Source organism: Tuber melanosporum (assembly GCF_000151645.1).
Source record: "Tuber melanosporum whole genome shotgun sequence assembly, scaffold_38, strain Mel28".
NCBI classification, from domain to species: domain Eukaryota; kingdom Fungi; phylum Ascomycota; class Pezizomycetes; order Pezizales; family Tuberaceae; genus Tuber; species Tuber melanosporum.
Window position 1 is genome coordinate 309,220 of NW_003299063.1, and position 22,403 is coordinate 331,622.

The following is a 22,403-nucleotide window of genomic DNA, read 5'->3' on the forward strand; positions in this document are numbered from 1 at the left end:
CAACGGAATAACAATTAGAGAATATGTCATATCCGAAATCCACAACAAAGGACACCACAGCGCGCACCGCAACCTTCAATATGCCCCGAATATGTTTACTGGCCTGAGATGCGCAAAGCTTTCAGTGATTTCGTCAAGTAATGTGAACTCTGCCAGCCAAACAAGGAGCGAACACAACTACCTGAAGGAAAGGCACAGACCCTCCAACTACCATGTGAAATATTCGAATCATATGCCATCGATTTCGCAGGACCATTCAACAAATCCACTGGATTTGACACCATCTTGGTAGCTGTGGACCGTTTCTCTGGATACACATGGCTCATACCAATGAAGGTTACCGATTCCTACAAGGACACCTGGAATAACCTCCAACGATACCTGTTTACCCCCCATGGGTACCCCTTATCTATTGTCAGTGATGCTGATCCCCGCTTTACTGCCAGATTCTGGAAGCAAACCTTGACCTCACTCAGAATAAACCACATTATGGCCGCCCCTGGACATCATGAGACAAATGGCCAAGCAGAAAGAAAAATTCGCGAGGTTAAGACTGGAATTAGGAATATGATCAATGAACGACAAACTAACTGGGAACCAGCCCTTGTTGAGCTCGCTGCATATATCAACGCCGGACTTTCAGATACCTTGGGAATGTCACCATACAAGGCAGTCTTTGGCCCTCAATACCCCCTCCTACCGACAACACTATTTAAGAACTCCTCAGTCCCTGCCTCTGACGACCATCTAAACCGCCACCAAGCAATTCGGAACGATGCCTTCCAAGCTGTTAAGGCTGCCCGATTCCGAAGCACCACTACTGCCCAGAAACGACGACGCAAACATATCCCCATCTCACCAGGAGACATGCTCATGGTACACGGTAACATGTTCATTACCAATGTTGGACGCTAGCAAGAAATTGCAACCCCGATGGCGCGGACCCTTCAAAGTCATATCCTTTGACGAGCATACAGAGAACTACACGGTCCAGATAGATGGATGCATGTACCGCCGCAATACTGCAGTCTTTCACGCCTCAGCTGTCAAGCGATTCCATCCAAATGACGACTCCAAGTTTCCTGGAAGGACCCACTCTCGGCCTGCACCTATCATCATCGATAAGAAGGATGAATGGGAAGTTGAAGAAATCAAAGACCACCGCCTTTGGCATGGAAATGACCAGCTCCTAGTCAAATGGAAAGGATATCCGACGAGCGAAAACAGTTGGGAACCACTAGAAGGACTTGAGCACGCTATGGATATGGTAAACGGATGGTGGAAGGACAACATGCCAAACGAATCCCTCCCCCCAACAATCAATTATATCACCATGTGTTGGACACCGACGATGCCAGAAACTGAGCGTTGGCATACAGAGCTTGAAGCTAGAGATGGATTTTGGGCACCATACTTTGAGTCGGAATTCGAAAGCAGCGATGAGGAGAATCAAGCTATGGAACAGGCCCTCGACAACTTTATCTAGTCACCAATCACCATCCGAATACCATAACGATGTCAAACTATGTGGAGCTCAATGTGAGGCAGCGACAACAGGTTGTTGGACTGTTGTTGAACCGCGATGTTATCTAACTTGATGACTATTTCGAAATCCTCTGGATTGACTACTGTCCTGATTGCGATCATGCTTGGGTTGATGTACAGCACGAATCTAGTATTCGTGACTACTGTGATTTAGAGTTCTTCGAGTCTAAGTGTTTCCTTAGGGTTTCTTCTTGCCCCTGGTGTGATACTTATGATGAAGAATTTCTTGCAGAAACTGAAGCCATGAGTTTCTCGGAATCCGCTTTTGATGATTATTAGGTTTGGTTTGTTTAAACAGTTGTTTTGTTTTGGGGAATGTAACCGGTATGGGTACTCGGTTAGTGGTTTTGTTTTATGTTTTGTTTTAAGTATTGTTTTGATACTTGGTTTGTTTTAAGTATCGTCTGATACTTGGTTTTGTTTTATGTTTTGTTTTAAGTATCGTTTTGATACTTGGTTTGTTTTAAGTATCGTCTGATACTTGGTTTTGTTTTATGTTTTGTTTTAAGTATCGTTTTGATACTTGGTTTGTTTTAAGTATCGTCTGATACTTGGTTTTGTTTTATGTTTTGTTTTAAGTATCGCTTTGATACTTAAAGAGTTTTACCAAAGTGTATCAATTGATACCTTTGATTAGTTTCGTTCATGCTAGACATGAACAGATTTGTGTATTTAAAGACCGCCTGTTTCTACGATAGAAAAGGCAGACTTCGACAGACAGTATTTCAATATACTTGGTTGAACGGTTACTTCTTTGTTCCCCAGTACACCCTCGAAGCCTCCTTTAGTTCTCAGCTCTCGCCTCCTCTCTGGAAGAGCAGGCCACCTGCCAACTATCGTATCTATTACTGATAACGTGATTAGCACCTTGCGAACACGTTACAGAGGGCTTGTATTGTGGCTGCCTATTACTGCTAGAGGATGTCTGTGTCTTGTATATCTTGGTTTCATGGAGGATGGTGTTCTTTCATTCTGCTCTTTGGATAATTGCTGCAATGTTATCATCATCTTCCTTGAGTGGCTCTACCTCCTGCGGGAGGGTTAGATGCATGGCATTATAGAATCGCCGTTTAAGAATGTAGCCAGACATGCTTCCTTTCTTTATTCGATTCCTATACATCAGGAGATCTGTAGCTATGTCTGTGATTCTTTTAACATGTGTTCCATTTACTTGGTAGAGCTGGTTGAATTTGTTGTACAGGAGGTCATTTGTAAGAGAGAATTAGAAGCGTCCTTTCAGGTAATCGAGAATAGTCGATCCTCTTAATCTTACATTTCTGCCGTATTCCTTATAGCATTGGTGGTATGCGTCAGTTGTCTTTCTTTCGCAGAATAATCCAATGTATAGTCTGGTTGTCAGGTCTTCCACATCTTTCCCTTGTAGCAAAAGGTAGTGTGTGAGTTCCGTCGCCTATCGATCAAAGGCTTCAGGTTTGAGGTCTTTTCCTTCTCCTGTAAACTTCGCTGGGAAGTGGAGTTTGAAATTAGGGGGTTCAAATGCCTTGGTTACTTCTTCTTCTTCAGGCCGAGCCTGAGAGTTTCCTCCTCCTGAAGGTCCTCCTCCTGAAGGTCCTCCTCCTGAAGGTCCTCCTCCTGAAGGTCCTCCTCCCGTACTAGCCATAACTGATTCGCTACTGGATTCGGAGTCAATTAGAGGTTCAAAAGAAGGCTTCTGTGCTAGGGTAGAAAAGAATCCTCCTGGAGGTTGTATATCTTCCATGTTTGCAGGTTCTCACGGCTCTTTAGCAGAGCACTGGGGTTGTTTCTTTCTTGTAATGTCTTGCCATAGGATTTACTTCCCACTCCTGGTCTTCAATGACTCTATGTTGGTTTTCAGACAAAGCTGAATGTGCTGTGATTCTGCCGTTTCTCTCCACTAGCGTTCTGGTAGATGTCGATAGGTTGATTAGGCCTAAATCCGGAGACAGGTTCTTAACCACTTGCTGAGGTTAAAAAAATGTAACATGTTCGCAAGGTGCTAATCACATTATCGGTAAAAGATACGATAGTTGGCAGGTGGCCTGCTCCTCCAGAGAGGAGGTGAGAGCTGAGAACTAAGGGAGGCTTCGAGGATGTACTAAAGAACAAAGAAGTAATCGTTTAACTAAGTATATTCAAATACTGTCTGTCAAAGTCTGCCTTTTCTATCATGGAATCAAGGGGTCTTTTAAATACAAAAATCTGTTCATGTCTAGCATGAACGAAACTACTCAAAGGTATCAATTGATACACTTTGGTAAAACTAATTTAAGGATCAAAACGATACTTAAAACAAATCAAGTATCAAAGTGATACTTAAAACAAAACATAAAACAAAACCAATAACCCAGTACCTGTACTGGTTACACTTTGGTAAAACTAACTAAGTATCAACACAATACTTAAAACAAAACATAAAACAAAACCAAGTATTAAACGGTACTTAAAATAATCCAAGTATCAAAGCGATACTTAAAATAAAATATAAAACAAAACCAATATCCGAGTACCCGTACCAGTTACAGAATGAGTATGTACTTCTATTATAAATGTTGTACATACCTAATTTAATCAGCTTGAAACCACTATTTTGAAGTATCATAATAGACTAGAAAGTTTTTACAATTTAGATAAAATTAGATATCTTATGAGATTCACACAATCCTGCCAAGTCATCTGTGATAAAGATCTATAACATCATAAGGGAGGTCTACAGGCAATTGATGGTGGAAGAAAATAGTAATCTTTCAATACCAGATGAGATCCTGGTTAGTTCTTCAGAAAATGGCAGGACAGATCGTAAAAACAGTTTCCGATATCTTGAGCACAATTTTGGACCAGGTACAAGTACAGCAATTATAACATGTTGGCAAAGTGCTAATCACATTAGCAGTAATAGATAGGATAGTTGGCAGGTGGCCTGCTCTTCCAGAGAAGAGGTGAGAGCTGAGAACAGAAAGAGGCTTTGAGGGCGTACTGAGGAACAAAGAAGTAACTGTTCAACCAAGTATATTGAAATACTGTCTGTCGAAGTCTGCCTTTTCCATCGTGGAATCAGGTGGTCTTTAAATACACAAATCTGTTCATGTCTAGCATGAACAAAACTAATTAAAGGTATCAATTGATACACTTTGGTAAAACTAACTAAGTATCAAAATGATACTTAAAATAAAACATAAAACACCCCCCAAGTATTAAATGATACTTAAAACAAACCAAGTATCAAATAATACTTAAAACAAATCATAAAACAAAACCAAGTATCAAACGATACTTAAAACAAACCATGAAACAAAACCAATAACCGAGTACCCGTACTGGTTACAGCAATTAAGGCTAATTATCCATCTCAAGATTGCATGCTTTTATTCAAAGGGCATTCCTCACATGTTACATAGGAGTTTCTTCTTTATTGTCTACAAAACCACATCATTCCTTTCTGTTTGACAGCACATACTACGCATAAGTTACAGCCTTTAGATGTTGCTCTATTCAGTCCACTGATATGGAAGTAGACAGATACAGTATGGGAGAGGTTTCAATGGAGAAACCATACTGTGAAAATAGAAAGCTTTTGGGAGGTTTTGGAGTAGGTATGGGCAGGGAGTTTGACAAAAAACAATATACTAAGTGGCTTTAAGTGTAACCAGTACAGGTACACAGTTAGTTAGTTTTGTTTTATATTTTATTTTAAGTATCGCTTTGATACTTGGTTGTTTTAAGTATTGTTTGATACTTAGTTTTGTTTTATGTTTTGTTTTAAGTATCACTTTGATACTTAGTTTTGTTTTATGTTTTGTTTTAATTATCACTTTGATACTTAGTTTTGTTATATATTTTGTTTTAAGTATCGCTTCGATACTTGATTTGTTTTAAGTATTGTTTGATATTTAGTTTTGTTTTAAGTATCATTTTAATACTTAAGTTATTTTACTCAAGTATATTATTTGATACCTTTGAATAGTTTTGTTAATGCTAGACATGAACAGATTTGTGTATTTAAAGACCGCTTGATTCTATGGTGGAAACAGTAGACTTTGACAGACAGTATTTCCATATACTTGGTTGAACAGTTACCCCTTTATTTCTCAGTACACCCTCAAAGCCTTCTTTAGTTCTCAGCTCTCGCTTCCTCTCTGGTAGAGCAGACCACTTGCCGACTATTGTACCTATTACCCTAAACGTGAATAGCACCTTGTGAACACGTTACATTATGGCTACTAATATTTATCCTTTCAATAGTCAAAAGATTCTACAAACCCTTCTAGGATATGATTTCTATCAGCCAACATAATCCATATCACAAACTTTATCTTTAACACCACCACCATACGAGCTAAAAACTCCTAAATCTGAGTCAGAGATCATAGAGCTAGCAATATTCGCTGAGATGAGTATCCACTGAAATACCCCAAAATCCTGAAATGCCCATGCTGCCATTCACTTTCTTTTTTGCTCTGCATTACTTTACTGTTCAACTCTTTACTTACAACAAGAGACCGAGTGGAAGAGACAGCAATACCTTATCGAACAGAATGTTAACTTTGGTAATACGAGTAAGAGAAGAATCAAGGTCAATAACTCAGCTATTTCTGCTGGTGATGTGAAAAAAATAACTCAAGCTAATTACACAAGTAAGATAAAGGTAGCAAAAAGTAGCTTTGAATATTATACATGATTGTATAATAGTACACAAACTAAAATTACAGAAATAGGAAATAATATAAGGTGGCAGCAAGAGAGAGAAAATAATCCCGAAGGAGAAGGTAAAAGATATAAATCTGTAGTTCTGTTAGGAAGTGTGCAGAAGAAATTGGAGGAGAAAAGAGAAAGGTATCGAAGATTAGTAGAAGAGAAGGAGAACACATATGAAAATTTAAAGGCAGAGGAGAAAGATGTATTGGAAGGATTAAATAATTTGGATATTGAAGATGAGAAAAAAGGTGGAAGGGAAAAACATCATGAGGACAGGTTGGATATTGGTGTTGAGGTTGAAGATGGAGACGATTCCTGTTAATTGTGAATTATGATCAGAGGTAATTGCTGTATAACTTGTATTAAGCTACACTTTGTTTAGCCGTTTCGTGTCACCGTGTGTTTCGACTTGCTGTGGGGTACTGTACGTTACCATCTCAAAGCGTCATTTAAAATGCCACGGTTAAAGATAGAGGTTTGCTGCAAGACACTTCTTCGAGTAGCATGGTCTGGTTGACACGAAACCTCGATGACTGAAATTGCAATAATGATGTCGAAATAAATATAAAAAATAAAAAAAAGGTCTCTGAAATACCGGCAGTAATCTGATCCGACCAGCATCATACTAGAATGATATTTCACACAGGTTTTGTTACAACAGTCCATTAAAACAATCATATACCGATTTTTGGAATAGAAAAAAATAAAATAAAAATAAAAATAAGCATTGGAATATACCCAAGTACAAGTTACTTGGGTGCCAATGTGTTTCTTGTAATAAATATGTTATTTATTTATTTATTTATTTTCTGTTTGAATTGATTTTTCCTGACGGCTACTCAGTAGACAACACTTCTTGGAGTTCGAAAAAGGCCAATTACTGTATGACAATCCTTGAGGCTATTGCGGTTTCCAGCTGCAACTCACACTTTGTGATTAGTTTGGTTTATCAAGGTTTGAAAAACCCTGGACAACCGGATGCACCCTGAGTTTGATTAAGTCAAAGTTTTGCCTTGAGGGGTCCCTGTTGATCGTGTAACGTGGGGTTGGAATGTGGGGTTTTTGATTTGGTCAATAGTCTATCGTAGTCTTACTGGTGCCGTAGCTTATGTTTAGATGTGCGAGGAATAATTGGGGTTTCTAGGGGAGGGGGGGCAAGGCGTCTTGGACTCTCTGGGAGGGGTCATAATTGTGGGTTATGTCTGTCATCCTTTACAAACTTGTCATGTCTAATCTCGGAGCACAAGGGCAAAGTGGATAGTGAATGGTGGGGTGGCGGGTTTCTTGAAATTATGCTGTTATAATTATCATACCGGCATTCGCAGGACCGTTATAATAGCTTCTACTGGGAGGGTCTCAATGCACGTGTTACCTGTAGACTAAGAACCCACCGGATATGCACCCTACCGGATGTCATTCCCAGGAAGCCCACCTCCCAAACTCCGACAAATGAATAATTACATGGAAATAAGAAAGAAAGTACCTTTCCCCCAGCCATTAATATCTAGTCCAGTATATGAGCCCTCCATCCCACTCTTACTTTATTTCTCCTTTCGTTCCCACTGACCCTTCTCTTCTCATGTATCATGGATATCATCATTCCGTAAACCGGCCAAAGTAATCACTCCTAAGCTACGCTCCACCAAAATATATAAAAAAAATAGAAACAAACCATCAACAAAAACCCTGGCCGACAAGTAAATCGTGAACGAGCTAATGTGGTTTACGACAACTATTTCAGACGCGATAAAACTCATCAAAAACAAGGAACGAGTAGAAATGTGGGGGGCACTCGACGACGGCGAGAGAAAAAGCAGGGGTATGGGAAGAAGGGGAAAGTGAGGGAAGTATGTGACTGAGGGGTAGTTTGAGACTCACTTCCATGTCTTCAAGAGCGTCTTCTTGAGAGATACATCTCAGAACATTCTTCTTTGAGCTCTCTTGCAGTTCACCGGCAATGAGGAGTTCGTCTAGAATGAAGTAGGCTTTCTGGAAATTGAAGATGATATCTAGCTCGCAAACATTCCCATAGTACTTGTCCATCTGCTCGACGTAGCGGTGGACAATCTCAAGAGTAATAAGTTCGTTGTCCCCTGAGTCAATTCCAGCGATGAAGAAGAGGGATGCATAGCGGCGGTAGACTACTTTGGAATCTGCAAGCCGGGGTGATTAGCCATCTCGTTTCCCTCTCTAAGACTGAATAGATAGATGTGAAGAGGTGGCAACCTTTGTATTCGAGAAAATTGCACATCCTGGTCCTACGTGCGAGAACCAAAGCAGTGACATCCTTAACTATTTTGGCTTTCTCTTTGGGAGAAAGAGTTGTGAACCATTTTGCCAAGCGCTAGAGGACATCCCCGAGAGTTAGTCCGACGTTTGCTCTGCGTAGGATGGATGCTTGGCTTAACGTACCACTTTTCCCTGGCGAGAGAGGAGGACGAGATATCTACACGGGGTGTAGATCATCAGTAACTGGAAAGCACCCAACGAAGCTGCCGGAAACGCCAACATACCTGATGGCCATTAGAGAGAGGAAAGAGCTTAGTAAAACAAAAGAACACCTCTATCTGGAGGGAATAGAAGAGAAATAAAAAGCCGAACAAGGTCACTGGTTGAAAGAATGAAAGAGGGGTGTTGGAGAGGAAAGGAGATGTAGCAGAAATGTCATTATTTGGTAAATTAAGTAAGCTGAGAAGGTGTTGCGGCTTATTTTGTGCATGCGGCAGGTGGGGCTGATCGCCCCCAAGTTTTCCACCCGTCTCGTGCGACGACAACATCATAATAACGATCACTACTCCGGAATTTAGAATCCCGGTGTCCACAAACATTCTACGTGTTTGTAAGCAATGCTTCTCTCCTTTTCCTTTGCGTCAGACCATTACTACGAGAAATCTTTTCCACTTTCCTTCTTATTTATTTATAGTTTTTCTTTCCCTCTTTCTCTCCTTCCTCTCCACAAATTTCCTTTGGTGCACTTGACTTCCGTCTCTTTCGGTTCCCTACGCTCATTTCATCTCGTCAGATTTTACCCCGCCATTGATCCCTCGCTATCGGTAGAACCAAAGAGGAAAAAAAGGAGAAGCTCCAAAAATAATGGCTTCAAGATGCATTCTCTCAACCGGAAATGTCATGACCGCTGGCGCGCAGGTTATCCGCAAACCGACCCTCGAAAAGTCAAACACGGAGTTGGTTAACTCTTTGCGCGAAAACTTCAAAGAGGCCTCCTCCACACTCCCGCTTAGCACAAACCCAAACATCGCAGCGACAAGCAACCCGGAAACAAGGCTGGCACCGGAAGAGTGGACAAAATTAGGGTCAGATGGGGTCCTGTACGTTCCTACAGAAAGTGGTGAGCCGCACGGACTAGCAGAAGATAGAGAAGAGTACGATGTGACCGGTAACTTATGCCCCATTTGGGAATTACTGCACTGGCGAAAGAAAGAAATTTCAACTACTGATTATTCATAAGTAAAATTATTCTACCTCCCGGGAGTCCCGTCCTCTTCTCGCTGCAGGCACACCGAAGAGGCCGTACGTCTAGTTTGCAAGGAGCTCGGAATATCCTCTATTGACCTATTGATCGTTTCCTTCCCCAACATCTCCTTTGACGCCGAAGACGAAGACATATCCTCGGAGGAAGACGTCAGCGAATGGGTTCGCACATATCGTACTCTCGAGGGTCTGCATTCAGCGAAGAAGATATCCAAAATTGGATTGGCGGAGTTTGGCGCCACTAGGTTGTCTCAATTGCTCCCGCAGACGAATGTTAAGCCTTCAGTCGACCAGATTAATGTTAGGGATTGTTGTGTCGTGCCAAAGCCCTTGATACTCTACGCTAAGGAGAGGGGAATCGAATTGTTGACTCATAATGACTGCACGGATATTTTGCCTGTTGACACCTTAAGGCAACTGGTCGTGGATGAGTTCGGGCTCTTCAGGGCTGACGCGAAGCTGGTTCCGCAGTGGGTGGTCAAGTACACGGCTGTTATTAGGAGTCGTGGCGTTGTGGAGAATAAAGGGCGAGTCAATTGATTGCTTTGGCGGGTATATATATTGCTGACCATTTCACAGATACGTTTCCATGGCGGAAGTTCACTGACCCACCCTTTAGTAATGATAGATTAGAACTTTTCTTTTACTTCACTCGGCGCTAGGGTGTTGCAAACAGGTTACCATGATTGCTCGGCCGACTGCTTGAAATCATGCTTGTTCTGCGACAATATTGTACTTCTATTACGGAATGTGCACAACAGTTTTTTTTTTTCATTCATTTTCATGAAACCAGATTCGACATATATCAGCGGGTTGCTACACCAGCCCATAAAAAGAAGAATGGTGCTGGATCATGGTGAATGGAGAGTATAATCACAGGAAAAAAAACCCCACCTCAACCTTGCTTGGTAAAAATCATGTCCATGATGTAAGTAAAATAAATACTAGAATTTTATAAGCTGTCCCTAGAGAATTCTGGTGACCAAGCCAGTGGCAACAGTTCTATCATAGGTTAGAAATTACCCTAGTAGTCGAATCAGGAAAATATAAACTCACCGGCCACCCTCTCGGAGGTTGAACCGTTGACCAGGGTCAACTGCCATAGGCTTGAAGATGGTGCACTGAACCTCAAGATTGTCTCCAGGCATGATCATCTTGTGGCTATCGTCGGTAGATCCCTCAGGGAGGTCGATGGTGACCGGGATATCAGAGGTTCTCAAGAACATCTGTGGGCGGTAGTTACCATGGAATCCAGTGTGGCGCCCACCCTCCTCCTTGGTAAGGACGTAGAGAGAAGCGAGGAATTTATTGTGAGCCTTGGTAGTACCAGGCTTGACAACGACCATACCACGACGGACCTGGTCACGCTTAATACCACGGAGCAAAAGCCCTGAGTTGTCGCCGGCTTGGGCAGAATCAAGCTCCTTCTTGAAGGTTTCGAGGCCAGTAACGATGGTCTTGATCGGGACATCTTCATATCCTACGAGTTCAACTTCTTCACCCCTCTTGAGGATACCACGTTCAACACGGCCAGTAGCGACAGTCCCACGTCCAGGGATGGAGAAAACATCTATAAGAGGTTAGCCCAGGGGGTTAGGATCGTGTGCTTGGTTAGATTTCCACAAACCTTCAATGGCCATCAAGAAAGGTTTGTCAAGATCACGCTGAGGGGTCGGAATCCAAGTATCGACAGCATCCAAGAGCTCACTGATCTTCTGTTCTCCGATTTCCGGCCGACGCCCCTCAAGAGCACACAAGGCAGACCCCATGACAATTGGAGTTTCGTCACCATCGAAGCCGTATGTGGACAGAAGTTCACGCATTTCCATTTCGACGAGTTCCAACATTTCTGCATCCTCGAGAGCATCGACCTTGTTGACAAAAACGACAATTCTTTGGACACCGACTTGGCGAGCGAGTAGGAGATGTTCACGAGTTTGGGGCCTAAGACGGACCTTAGCATTGGATGTGGCAACCACTCAAAATCGTGAAGAAATCCTACATTTGACCATCGGAAGCAGCAACAACAATGATAGCACCATCCATAGAGGCAGCACCGGTGATCATGTTCTTGATGTAATCAGCGTGTCCGGGGCAATCGACGTGGGAGTAATGACGGGAACCGGTTTCGTATTCAATGTGGGCGGCCGATATAGTGATACCACGGGCCCGCTCCTCCGGGGCTTTATCGATAGAAGCATAATCATGGAAATCAGCCTGTCCCTTTGAAGACAAATGTTTCGTGATAGCAGCGGTCAAAGTAGTCTATTGCCATTAGAATATTTGCACTCATTAGGCGCCAATTGCATTGACCACTAACCTTTCCGTGATCGACATGTCCAATGGTACCTATCGAATGAAAATAAAAGAGTGAATCAGCGATAATTTTCAAGAAAAAAAGAGACAAATGTCAATCACACCGATATTAACATGGGGCTTCTTCCTCTCATAGGTGGCCATCGACCGAATGGAGCTGATTATAGGACTTGAGACATTTGATTTGCGAGACAGTGGGTATTTGGAGGAAACTCTGCACGAATTGGCAGCGAAACTCTCGGAGAACCTTGCGGCGCTTCTGAAGAGCGGAGCAAAAATTGCTCTCCAGGAAGCCATTCTGGGCGATAAGGAAGAGGTGAATGGAAATTAAAACAATGGTGGGAAAACACGATGTTTTTTGAATTTTTTTACTAGTAAGGCTAATTTGACTTGAGGTGGGATCGCTTACTCATCCTTTTTTTTTTTTCCCGCGATCGTGCCTGGGGGCCGGGGCGCTTTTTGATGCGGGCTTCCGCCTCAGAACCCTTTTTCCTTTTTCCTCCTTAACTTCTCGTGTCGAGGCTCTTTGGAACAAAAAATACTCGGCTTCCGGTGCAGAAATCACCCGCAAAGTATCATACCTAAGATATGGCTCTCTCCGCGTGAGAATCCTCTTGGTGCCCGATTGTAACCATTGTAAGTAGCTTGAATTATACTGAAAGCCCAACTGCTGGAATTTCTGCATACATATCATTACCATAATTCCCTCCGGCAGCTTGCATCATCCCTTCCCTTCCAACTTTCCATTCCTTTCTTTTTTCCCTTTCTCAATGGCAACTTGAATTCCCTAACATAACAGCCATCAATCACATTGTCTTATTCTTCACGCCTCCCTTTCCACGGTCAACCTATTCCCACCCTCCTAGATTCCAATTCTCCTTCCTGTGACTGTCCTGTAATCCTAACACCAGCCTTCCAAAACGCTTTGACTGAGTCTGTCCCCAGCGTAGGGAATAGAAGTACCGCAATAGTCAGTGCCGGGGACGCGATTCCTTCAAACCACAAGCCATATCGTCGATGTTCAGATTCTGTCACTCACTCAAAAGCGGGCGACTTATCACTACATCTATCAGGTTCTCGGGTGGCGATCCCACCACGGACAAATGTTTCTCGGGGGTCGGTCTTATTAAACGCAAACCCAATATAAGCTCATAATGTACCATATTATAACCTTCTTTAACACATTGCGCTAATTACAGAATTGGTGCAAATTTCGGGGACTCCTAGTGTGCCTGGGTATCATACATTCGCATTGCTATACCGAGTACGGCTCTCCACCATCTCTTAAGAAAGTTGGGAGGTTTAGAGATTGCGAGATTCATATGTTCTCACTCGCTTCGGTTTCACTTGCTGAAATCGCTGAGCACCTGGAGGATATTTCCTTCTAAGGATTATCAAGGAGCCATATCATTCCGAGCCTCACTAGAGCGGTCTAGTTTGGGGCATCCTCTTGCACAGCGTACCGCACCGAAATACAACCACCAGGAAGAAGTGAATTTAGACATTTCCAGAGAGCCCCCTTTTAGGTATTCACAATATCGGACAACATTTTCAAGCTCCAGCTGGTGGGTTTAGTTGTGGACAGAACTCACAGGATACTCGTCAGAACCCGTGTTGGAGGCGAAAGTAAAATATTTCGGAGCCACAACTTCCATCCACCCAGAGGCATACTCACCGGTGCTTGCTACTGCGCATCTTATCGCAACACAGGTATCATTCCTCTGATACTTAGCTTCTGTAGGGCAAGAATACATGACGGCCCGGTGTGGAATGAGAAGGAAAGAACAAAGCGGGGTAAATTTCACGCATGATTCCTGCTGGCAAGCAAATGGCATTGAGAAACCCTGAGAAGTCCCAGACTCCATACGAGCCTTTTCCTCCAGGGGCTTTCAGATCGGGGAGATGCTGCAATGCCCACATGATTAAGAAAGAGATATCATAGTAAGAAAAATGTTAGAGCACCTCAATTGCACCAACATGCTCCGAATGTCGAAATTATAGGAACACAATAACTGCCATCTGATTGGATTAAGCCTATCCGGAATCAGGAGGCGCGAGGGCTATGGGAAAACGTTGGGAAATCTTGGTGTTCCTGCAAACTGAGTATGATACTCGTGTTTCGTTATATAATTACCCCTACGCCCCCCCTCTCGAGCATCGGGAATAGGTGCCTCAGTTTTCCACGCATGTTAGAGGTGAATCCGACATGAGAAACGGCTTTGCCAAGGATCTCTCGTTCTTGAGACGAAATTTCGGTTATCGAAGAGATTTACAGCGTGGGGGGTGCTCTCCGCCGTGGAGTTTTGATAAACTGATTAGGTGCTTTCCTACACCAAGCCATTGTATGATATATCAAGACCTTACTGTTATTGAATGGGTATTAGAGTCTTTTGTCACATTTTTTTCTCCCCCTCGAAAACCACAAACCCAACTGAAGCTCCTCATTTCTGAGCGCGCACCGAGATAAGAGGGAATGAGGTGGCAACTTGAAATTTGGGATTGTTCAAATAAAATAAAATAAAAAAAAGTGCCAGATGGCTTTACCAAAAACAATTCCGGGCATTTCCGCTTGTCCAAGACTACCGTGCCAATGCTATTTGCATAATTATTATGTAATAAAGGTCAAGCTATGGCAAAATATTTGTGTATCCCCCCACCGGCACGCCTGTCCCTCGTGGGAAACATTCTTTTTTGAGGGATCGACTAAACCCGGAGGACAATACCTCGCGGCCTCGAGCGAACTCCGAAGGTATGATAACTTGGTTTTCGGTCAAACTGGCGATTATGCTCATTGATGCAGAGCCAGCATGAACCCCTTATGTGCTAGCTACCGCTGTAGAATGCTGTACTCATGGTAAGAGGTAGAAATTCCCAATGTATGAACCAAGATAGACTTAGCTCCTAATGAGCCGAGTTAGTAGCTTCAGTACCGCCTCCGAGTTACTGGAAATGTATCGCAGGATACTACTCGTAGGGTTCACAAGAATCAACGGCCGCCTCTCTCGTCCTATGGCTGAGTCCTCTGATGGGGAGCTCCCTCGACACCTAATTCGAAACCCGAGTGATTGCGCGTGGGTCGCACGTGCTCCTGGTAAGGTGACGGCGCCAATCGTGTTTAGAAGTGGGCACTTTACAGGCAATTGGAAACTTGGAGATCTTATAATGAGGTTCGATCCCACCCGGGAATTCATCATTGCCAAAGCTATTTATTTTCTCCGAACACTCTTGTTCTTATAAACTCGTCCTTTGCTTTGCGATTGTATGAGTAGATAAAGCAAATTTATCACCACCAGAGGAGGGAAATGGAAAAGGGGAAGGGGGGAGAAGGAGGGAAGAGGAAGAAAAGTACCTAACAAAGGAGGAGGCTGACTTCTCCTCCAACCCTTTCGGGAAAACTCTAAAAAGCGATAAGAACAGGGAAGGATGAATGGTGTAAGAGGCAGTGAAGAGCTGCTCGGAGTAAGTTCGGGTTTTCCATCGAGGAAATTGCTAACATATTCTCTTCTCATTATAAGTAGATCTTCACCTAAGAAACTATCCCGAAGCGCCCGTATGCACGGCTCGCGCTTCTCTACGTATTGCACAAAATTCCGGGCTCTTTGTGTTCAAATAATAGATCAAAGATATCCTACATATCATCTAGCCATTGAGCATTCACCTAGCTCACGGCCGTATCTGCATGCTTTTGGCTAAATACCGAACTCGGTACCCGAGGTTCCTCAGAGTTATCAACTCCATACAAGGAAGATATGATTCAGTATTATTATTGCCAAAGACATTTTCCGTGAGTGAATTTCCTTTGTAAATCTTCATAGAAAATTTGCCATAGACATTAGACAGTAGTCTTTGTGGTTGGTGCCGTCAGTGGGGCCAGCGGGGAACACGGGGCATCGTTCTTGGTTCTTGCAAGGGGCCATTACAGTAACGTTCTCCTTTTCGATAGGGGGGTGGGCGAAGCCACCAGCATTCCGGGTCGGGGGGGATCGAAAAACTTTGTCAGCGTTCCTGATGTAGTCCTCTAGGATTGTGGAGCGGGCGTAGGCGACATCCAAGAAGCTCATTCGCGCGCCGATTTCGATGATCGCAAGGACAAAGCCATTCGGATTTAGTTGTGACCAGAGTTGCTCAATGGGTTGGCAGCCAAAAAATGAACTCATATTGGTAGGATTCTGTTTGTAGAAATGATCAGATAGTAGAGCTATGTCGACTAAGCCTTATTCTACTCCGTCAGGGCGCCCGCCGTGCAGTGTAGGTTTTCGAAATTGATATCCGGTACTCGAGGGGTAAACAGAGTATCGTCCGAGAGCCGCGACAATAACTGCCCCCAATCCGCTCCTCTTCCTCGGCGCCGGGAGAGCCTTCCCACCCCGGCAAGGTGGCCACTTCCCTGTCTTCTCTGAAAGCTCATACTTCCTTTTTTCCTCTTCTGCTTCGACAATACTATGCCAAGCCAGTATCCAAGCCCCCCCCTCACATCAAGCACATTCTTAACATCAAGCCCCCCCATCCCAGCCGAGCACCTAATCACCGCCCAACAGTTTTCGCACCTCGGTCAACAAACTTACGGACCACAGCAGACAACTGAGCGGCCATAGCATGAACCTCGTTGACGCGCCGAAAACCGCCTTCGAATTCAGTCAGAACAAGGCGTAAAATCTCCTCATAGGTTCCCCGCGCGTCATCCTCCCCTTCAACAACTAGCTCGGTCGCCAAATACTAAATCTAGGAAGGAAGCTCGGGGTCCGAGGATGGGTCTCCACCGAGAGTAAATTGGTCTGTAGGAGGTGGCAATTAGAATGTAAGGCGTGGTCGAAGCTTGGTGGAATGAGAAGGAATGGAGATCAGGACGAGTAGGGGGTGCTCAAGTGGCCCGCTATTATGAACGAGAAGCTGGAAAAGGTGATGTAGAATGTGGGGTGAGACCCGGCGGTGGTTCCTGATGCGCTGCATATGAGCTCTTCCGGCAAAAGGGGATTGGTTGGTCTCTATGGCAACTCTTTGTAATTAGTAATTGGTACAGCTTACTTAGAATTTAGTAGGGAGGAGGGAAATTGGTATGTTGTAGACAGCGGGATAAGACGGAAGTGGTGATGGGAGAAGCCAAGGAGGCTCTGCTGGGAGCTCGCGATTGAGATGAGTGAGGTTGCCCCAAAATTATTACTATTTTGGAAGGAAGGAGCGAAGGGAGTAGGCACTGAAGGCAATAGCGGAGAAATCAAGAGGGAGAGAAATTCGGAATGGGTAGGAGGGAATTCTAGAGGTACCGATAGGTCGTGAATGATGTGATTAAGGAAGATAGCTTGAGGATGAGAAGGTGATTATGGGAGGGGTAGGTAATAACATTATCGTAGAAAATGTTCGGGGCCAGCGGGAAGAAGATTGTGAATCCATAAGATATAGATATAGACCGAGTGATCGATTATGACCGCGCATCCCCTAGCACAATCAACCTTATCCAAGTATCATACAGTAATACCCCTGCTCGAGTTACATCAACAGCTTTCTCCCTCAGGGCCGGGCAGGTCTAGCGCCTAAATTGGGAAACCAAGCTCAAAACTAGATGCACAGCCCGTCTCTTGTCTCCACCATTACCATGGTCCTGATTCCCCCCCCACCCCTGGCGGGCAACTAGTCCACACTCCTGATGAAAGCTTACACCACCCTAAACGGATTCGACATCCATCAACTTCACTGTTCCCTCCATCCCGGACCCTCATACCCCACGACCTCACCCCCGCGATTAAAGTGGGACTGGTGAGGATCAACATAACCAGGGAACCCAGACCCGGCACCCCGGCCCCCAGAAACCGATTCCCGTACTCGGCTACTAAATCGGCCAACTAGTGAACCCGGGTTAAGATCAAGTCCCCCAGAGAGGCGATTTTCGACCAAGAAAGTCGGGCGGGACGGCTGTACGTTAAGGTCAGGGCCATGGAGGAAGAGCACAGGGGGGGGGGGCGGAGTATGCCGGATTTCTATAAGAAGCCCAAGGTGGTTTCCCAGTGCGAGGATTGCGCTGGCTTTGGGTGGTCAGATATTTTATTCTTTGCGCAGAGTTTGCGGAGGGAGTTTCGTACCGGAATTAGAATTGTAGAGGAGGCGGACTTGGTAGTTATTATGCGGGGTCCATTGAGAATTTATCCATTTGCGGCACTTTGAAGACGGGCAGAGGAGGCGATGTTAAAGTCTTATTTTGTAATCAGCGAGTAGGTAGACTGGGTGCTTTTTCCGTGCTCACCCGGTAAAGAGGTGAGAAAGCCGGCGAATGAGATGGGATAGACAGTGGAGTAGGAAATGCTCCATACATCGGTTGGGGACGAGACTCTGACCAAGCGGTGGTAGTGAAGATTAGATTAGATTGTGCAAGATCTTCCCCACACCTAGCTCTGCTCATGCCCTATTACGCACCACGTTCTCCATCTTAAACCCTCCACCTAACCAGAGGAAAATTTTGCCAGCAAAACCAAAAACATTATTCCCTACCACTGAAGCTGTGGAACAACTCCCCGCCGCCACCAAAATATTTCACAATGGTCAAACCAGGTAAGTTGTTGGGCACCCAGAGATAGCAGAAATTCCATAACAGGTTCTAGGTGAGGAGTCCACGCAGGATTCAGTTCGTCTCCAATATAAGATCGCAAAGCGTTCTACTGCACGCAAACAACGAAAGGAGAGTACAAAGCACTTGCAACACCGCCAAAAATACAAGAAGAGTGAACTCCATATCCCAGATTCCTTTCCCTACCAGGATTGCTGACTTCTTGGAATTGTAGAGCAAAGGCGGTCGAAAGGGAGCGAACAATTACAAATCATAGAGCCCGGGGAGCGGGCAGAGGAGGGGGTGGATAGGGCTGGGACTAAAGAGGATACTACGCATATGCCGGAAGAAGGGGGCGGGAGTTCTCGCATATCCGACTACGATGCCATTGATCAATATGATGCCAACTTAGGAGTATGTTCTACCTTCTGTGACCAATGCTCATTTATCTTTTCAAACCAATTACTAAACAACCATAGACTGTTGGTTCTGAGACCGCCGCAACCCTGGCTTTTGGAAGGCCTTCTGCTCATCCATTGGCGGGCAACCCTGGCACAATGTCCACAGAACTGAGCGGTGTACTGGATGTGCAGACCAGGCCACTGGCACCCAAGCCACCTGGTAATCCCCGTGATATTACTGCCATGTCCGAGTTTCCAACTATGGGAGTTCCAAGACAAGCTTCTCCTGCAGCAGACCTTCTGATACCAGGAAAAATGTTTCGAGAAATGGAGGCCGGATGGTATCAGCGTGTGAGGGATCTGGAAGCTGATCTGCATCGACGGTATGAGAAGAGCTCCAGGGATCAGGAAGCTGATCTGCATCGACGGTATGAGAAGAGCTCCAAAAGGCTCAATAAAGAAATTGAGCGGCGATCTGTAGAAATTGCCCGGCTTACTGTCAGTTGCCCACTCCTCATTTTCCTTCAATGTCTGACATCTATCCTGTATAGGGCCTGGCTTTAGGCTGGGAAACCGAGAGAATGAAGATGGAGGAGAATTTCAATCTCCGGGGGGCCTTGGGTATTCCATTACACAGTCCACCTATCGGCTTGTGACTAATATTTGGTTATAGAAAGAATCGCCTATCATGGGAGATTGTTAAAGAAAATTAAATGCCCTCACCAACTAGGCGTTCAGCCCGCACTGGACGAACTCGCCAAGACAGAAAGATTCCAGACGCGTCTGGCAGCAGAAGTAGCGACACGTCGCCTTGTAAAAAAGGATGTTGCCCGTTCCATTGCTGGTGTATATCACCAAGTCTCCCGATTAGCGCATGGGAATTCGGGTATGATTACTATTTTTGAGGAGGATCATACTCCCAATGAACGTGCTGCGCTGGCTACTTTTCTGGGGGTTCAGGGTGAGTGGAAGGATTGCCTCAAGTGGAAGGAGGTGAAAAGGGGAGAGTAGACTAGGAACTGAGAAGATAATTCTTCCTTTTTTGTAATTTTAATATTAAAACAGTGGCTGCAATACGTGATCAAGACTTTTAACATGCTCTCTATATCATATCTTCCTTTAATCTACATTGTGCTTCCATTACTATCGCTGTTCTCACTATTGTCATTGAGTATATCTATAATCTCCAGGTATTCGCAATCCTGCCAACCTGTCAAATAAAACCTATTATAGGCTGATGATATGGTTGACGTAGATTAGAGGTCTAGTGCAGATAGTGGATTCGGCGCATTAATATGGGAACAAGTGCCCCCAGATCCCTCACATCTATTCCCAACGGCATGAGTGCTGGTTTTAGCCGGAATTATAAGGCCTATCAGGCTTGACCCCTTCCCGTCCGAGCGGTATTTCCACCACCTCATAGTGTCCATTCCGGGCAGCAGGAAGGAGCAGGGTGAGGGCGAAATCGTCAGGTTTGTTTGAGGTGACCTCTTCCCGCCCGAGCAGTATTTTCACCACCTCCTCATTTCGTCATCGGTACTCGGTCATTGTTATTTGACCCGTCGGGGTTGACCCCTTCCTGTCTAAGTATCACCCCCACCAAATCCTGACTCCCCAACCAAGTGGCATATGAGAGCATCGTTCGGCCAACATTATCTTGCTTGTCAGAGCTGACCTCGTCCCACCGTAGCAGTATGTTCACTACTCCCTCACATCCATTCTAAGCAGTAAGCGAGGGCAGTGCTTGGTTGGTACTGCTAGGCTTGTCCTTGTCGACCGCTTCTTGCCCTCATATCCATTCCAAGCGGCGAATGAGAGCGGTGTTTGGTCATGATTATTTGGGTTGTCGGGGTTGACCACTTCCTGGCCGAGCAGTACCTTCACAATTCCTTCGCACCCAAACCAAGCGGCATATGAGAGAGGAATTCGGCCATAATTTTCAGGCTTGTGAGGGCTGACCTCTTGTCTCCCGAGTGTTTGGAGAACAGAAAAAAGTCATTTAACGGCAAATCACGGTCCGACTCGAAGAGGCCAAACCAACCTCCCGGTCGAAAAACGGTTGATGTTGCAAAATCGATATGTGGCTTGTCCTCTCAAATACCAAGCTATAACCGTATGAGGAAATACCCTACTAAAAGATGGCACTTTATATAGTAATGGCCCAAAAACGGTAACAAGAACGAACCGGGATGTCGTTTCTTGGGGGGTTGCCGGGTTCTTTGGGAGCACCACCACCGGAGGAGTGTCTAGTTCCGGTCGAGGTTGATTGCACCATAGTTTCTCACGGGGCAAAAAGGTATAGAAATCCAGATACTACTGTTAGCCTTGATTCCGACTCCAAGACATAGCCTCGTTGATTATGGGCAACCAATCAAGCAACCATGCTCCCATTTTAACCAGACTAATCCGTTACCTTGCGTCGTAGATTCTTTCTCACGATCAAAGTTACTGAATGCGCAACTCTAGCTCATGTGCCATAATCGTTAGTGTTCCTCGATAGTTAAGTAGAGAGCACTGGCGTTACCAGCAAGTGGGGCCCGAATCACCCCATCACTAATTATGCATGTTCTACAGAGTATTGTACAAGCACGTTCTGATATAGAATCTTTTAGGTAGCTCTCTGAAGTCAGCTTAGACCGTGGTAGAAACTGCTAGAGCATAAATGGTTCACCGCATCTATCGTCACAACAAAAGATTTCGACTGTGGATTCTGGTGGTTAGCTTGGCAATCCCTCACCTCGATCCGAGAGACCTGCTCAAGGAGGCCCGCTCGATAACAGGTGTTTCCCTCGTTGGTGCGAAGCCTAGCCTTGGGGAAACGCAAAGAAATAGTGCGAGCGTTGGTAACGCATACTTAAGGGAAATATTAATTCCCGGGGGCTTCCTACGCCCTAATAACCTGGTCTTTAACCACCGAGGAGAAGGGAGGCGCTCCCACATCCTCCTTCAGGTTGATACGGTAGTCGAGAATTCCAATATATGGCTCTCCGCATTTTGAGTTTTTATCCTGCCGGCTACTGGACTCCTCCAATGTAAATAAACCGCGACACAGGCGCACCGCACCGCCGCGCCCCGGGATTGGGGACGTTTCCCATGCTGAACGTCCCCTGGAACTTAAAGGCCGTTTTCTGATGGCAAATTTCGAGTCATTCGATCCACTTTACGGTTCTAAGGCACTTGAGCCATAGGTTCAATATTCCGTGGACCACAGCTCAGAGTGGCTTTCAACGTTAGTATTTAAAGGCAATTAGGCATTGCATGCATACTACCGTGAAAAAAAATTGATTTGCTATCTCCATCAGTCTCCAATATCCCTGTAAATCGCGACATCAGCCCACAATAAGTTTAGATAGGCAAGTTCACGAAATCCCGAAAGCAAGTCAATTTAATGAGATCCAACACTGACAAAGGACTTAGGCTATCGTGTTAACAAAGTG

At 44.7% G+C, this 22,403-nt stretch overlaps 4 protein-coding genes; 1 reads left to right on the forward strand and 3 right to left on the reverse strand.

The window, feature by feature from the left end:
• Positions 1-7,505: 7,505 nt before the first annotated feature.
• GSTUM_00007610001 (uncharacterized protein) lies at positions 7,506-8,956 on the reverse strand. XM_002839536.2 has 5 exons: positions 8,733-8,956; positions 8,632-8,665; positions 8,446-8,563; positions 8,098-8,372; positions 7,506-7,951 (listed from the first exon to the last, which is right to left on the reverse strand). The coding sequence occupies exons 1-5, from the start codon at positions 8,741-8,743 to the stop codon at positions 7,943-7,945; spliced, it is 447 nt and encodes a 148-aa protein (XP_002839582.1). The 5' UTR covers positions 8,744-8,956; the 3' UTR covers positions 7,506-7,942.
• Positions 8,957-9,111: 155 nt separating this feature from the next.
• Positions 9,112-10,357, forward strand: GSTUM_00007611001 (uncharacterized protein). XM_002839537.2 has 2 exons: positions 9,112-9,616; positions 9,689-10,357. Exons 1-2 carry the CDS (start codon positions 9,313-9,315, stop codon positions 10,249-10,251), a joined length of 867 nt encoding a protein of 288 aa, XP_002839583.1. The 5' UTR covers positions 9,112-9,312; the 3' UTR covers positions 10,252-10,357.
• Positions 10,358-10,569: 212 nt separating this feature from the next.
• GSTUM_00007613001 (uncharacterized protein) lies at positions 10,570-11,757 on the reverse strand (the record flags this gene model as incomplete). XM_002839538.2 has 4 exons in its annotated part: positions 10,570-10,713; positions 10,768-11,281; positions 11,339-11,655; positions 11,714-11,757. The coding sequence occupies 4 exons, from the start codon at positions 11,755-11,757 to the stop codon at positions 10,677-10,679; spliced, it is 912 nt and encodes a 303-aa protein (XP_002839584.1). The 3' UTR covers positions 10,570-10,676.
• A 17-nt stretch (positions 11,758-11,774) lies between these two features.
• Positions 11,775-12,388, reverse strand: GSTUM_00007614001 (uncharacterized protein; the record flags this gene model as incomplete). XM_002839539.2 has 4 exons in its annotated part: positions 12,132-12,388; positions 12,032-12,060; positions 11,945-11,976; positions 11,775-11,886 (listed from the first exon to the last, which is right to left on the reverse strand). Exons 1-4 carry the CDS (start codon positions 12,322-12,324, stop codon positions 11,775-11,777), a joined length of 366 nt encoding a protein of 121 aa, XP_002839585.1. The 5' UTR covers positions 12,325-12,388.
• Between the last annotated feature and the right edge of the window lie 10,015 nt (positions 12,389-22,403).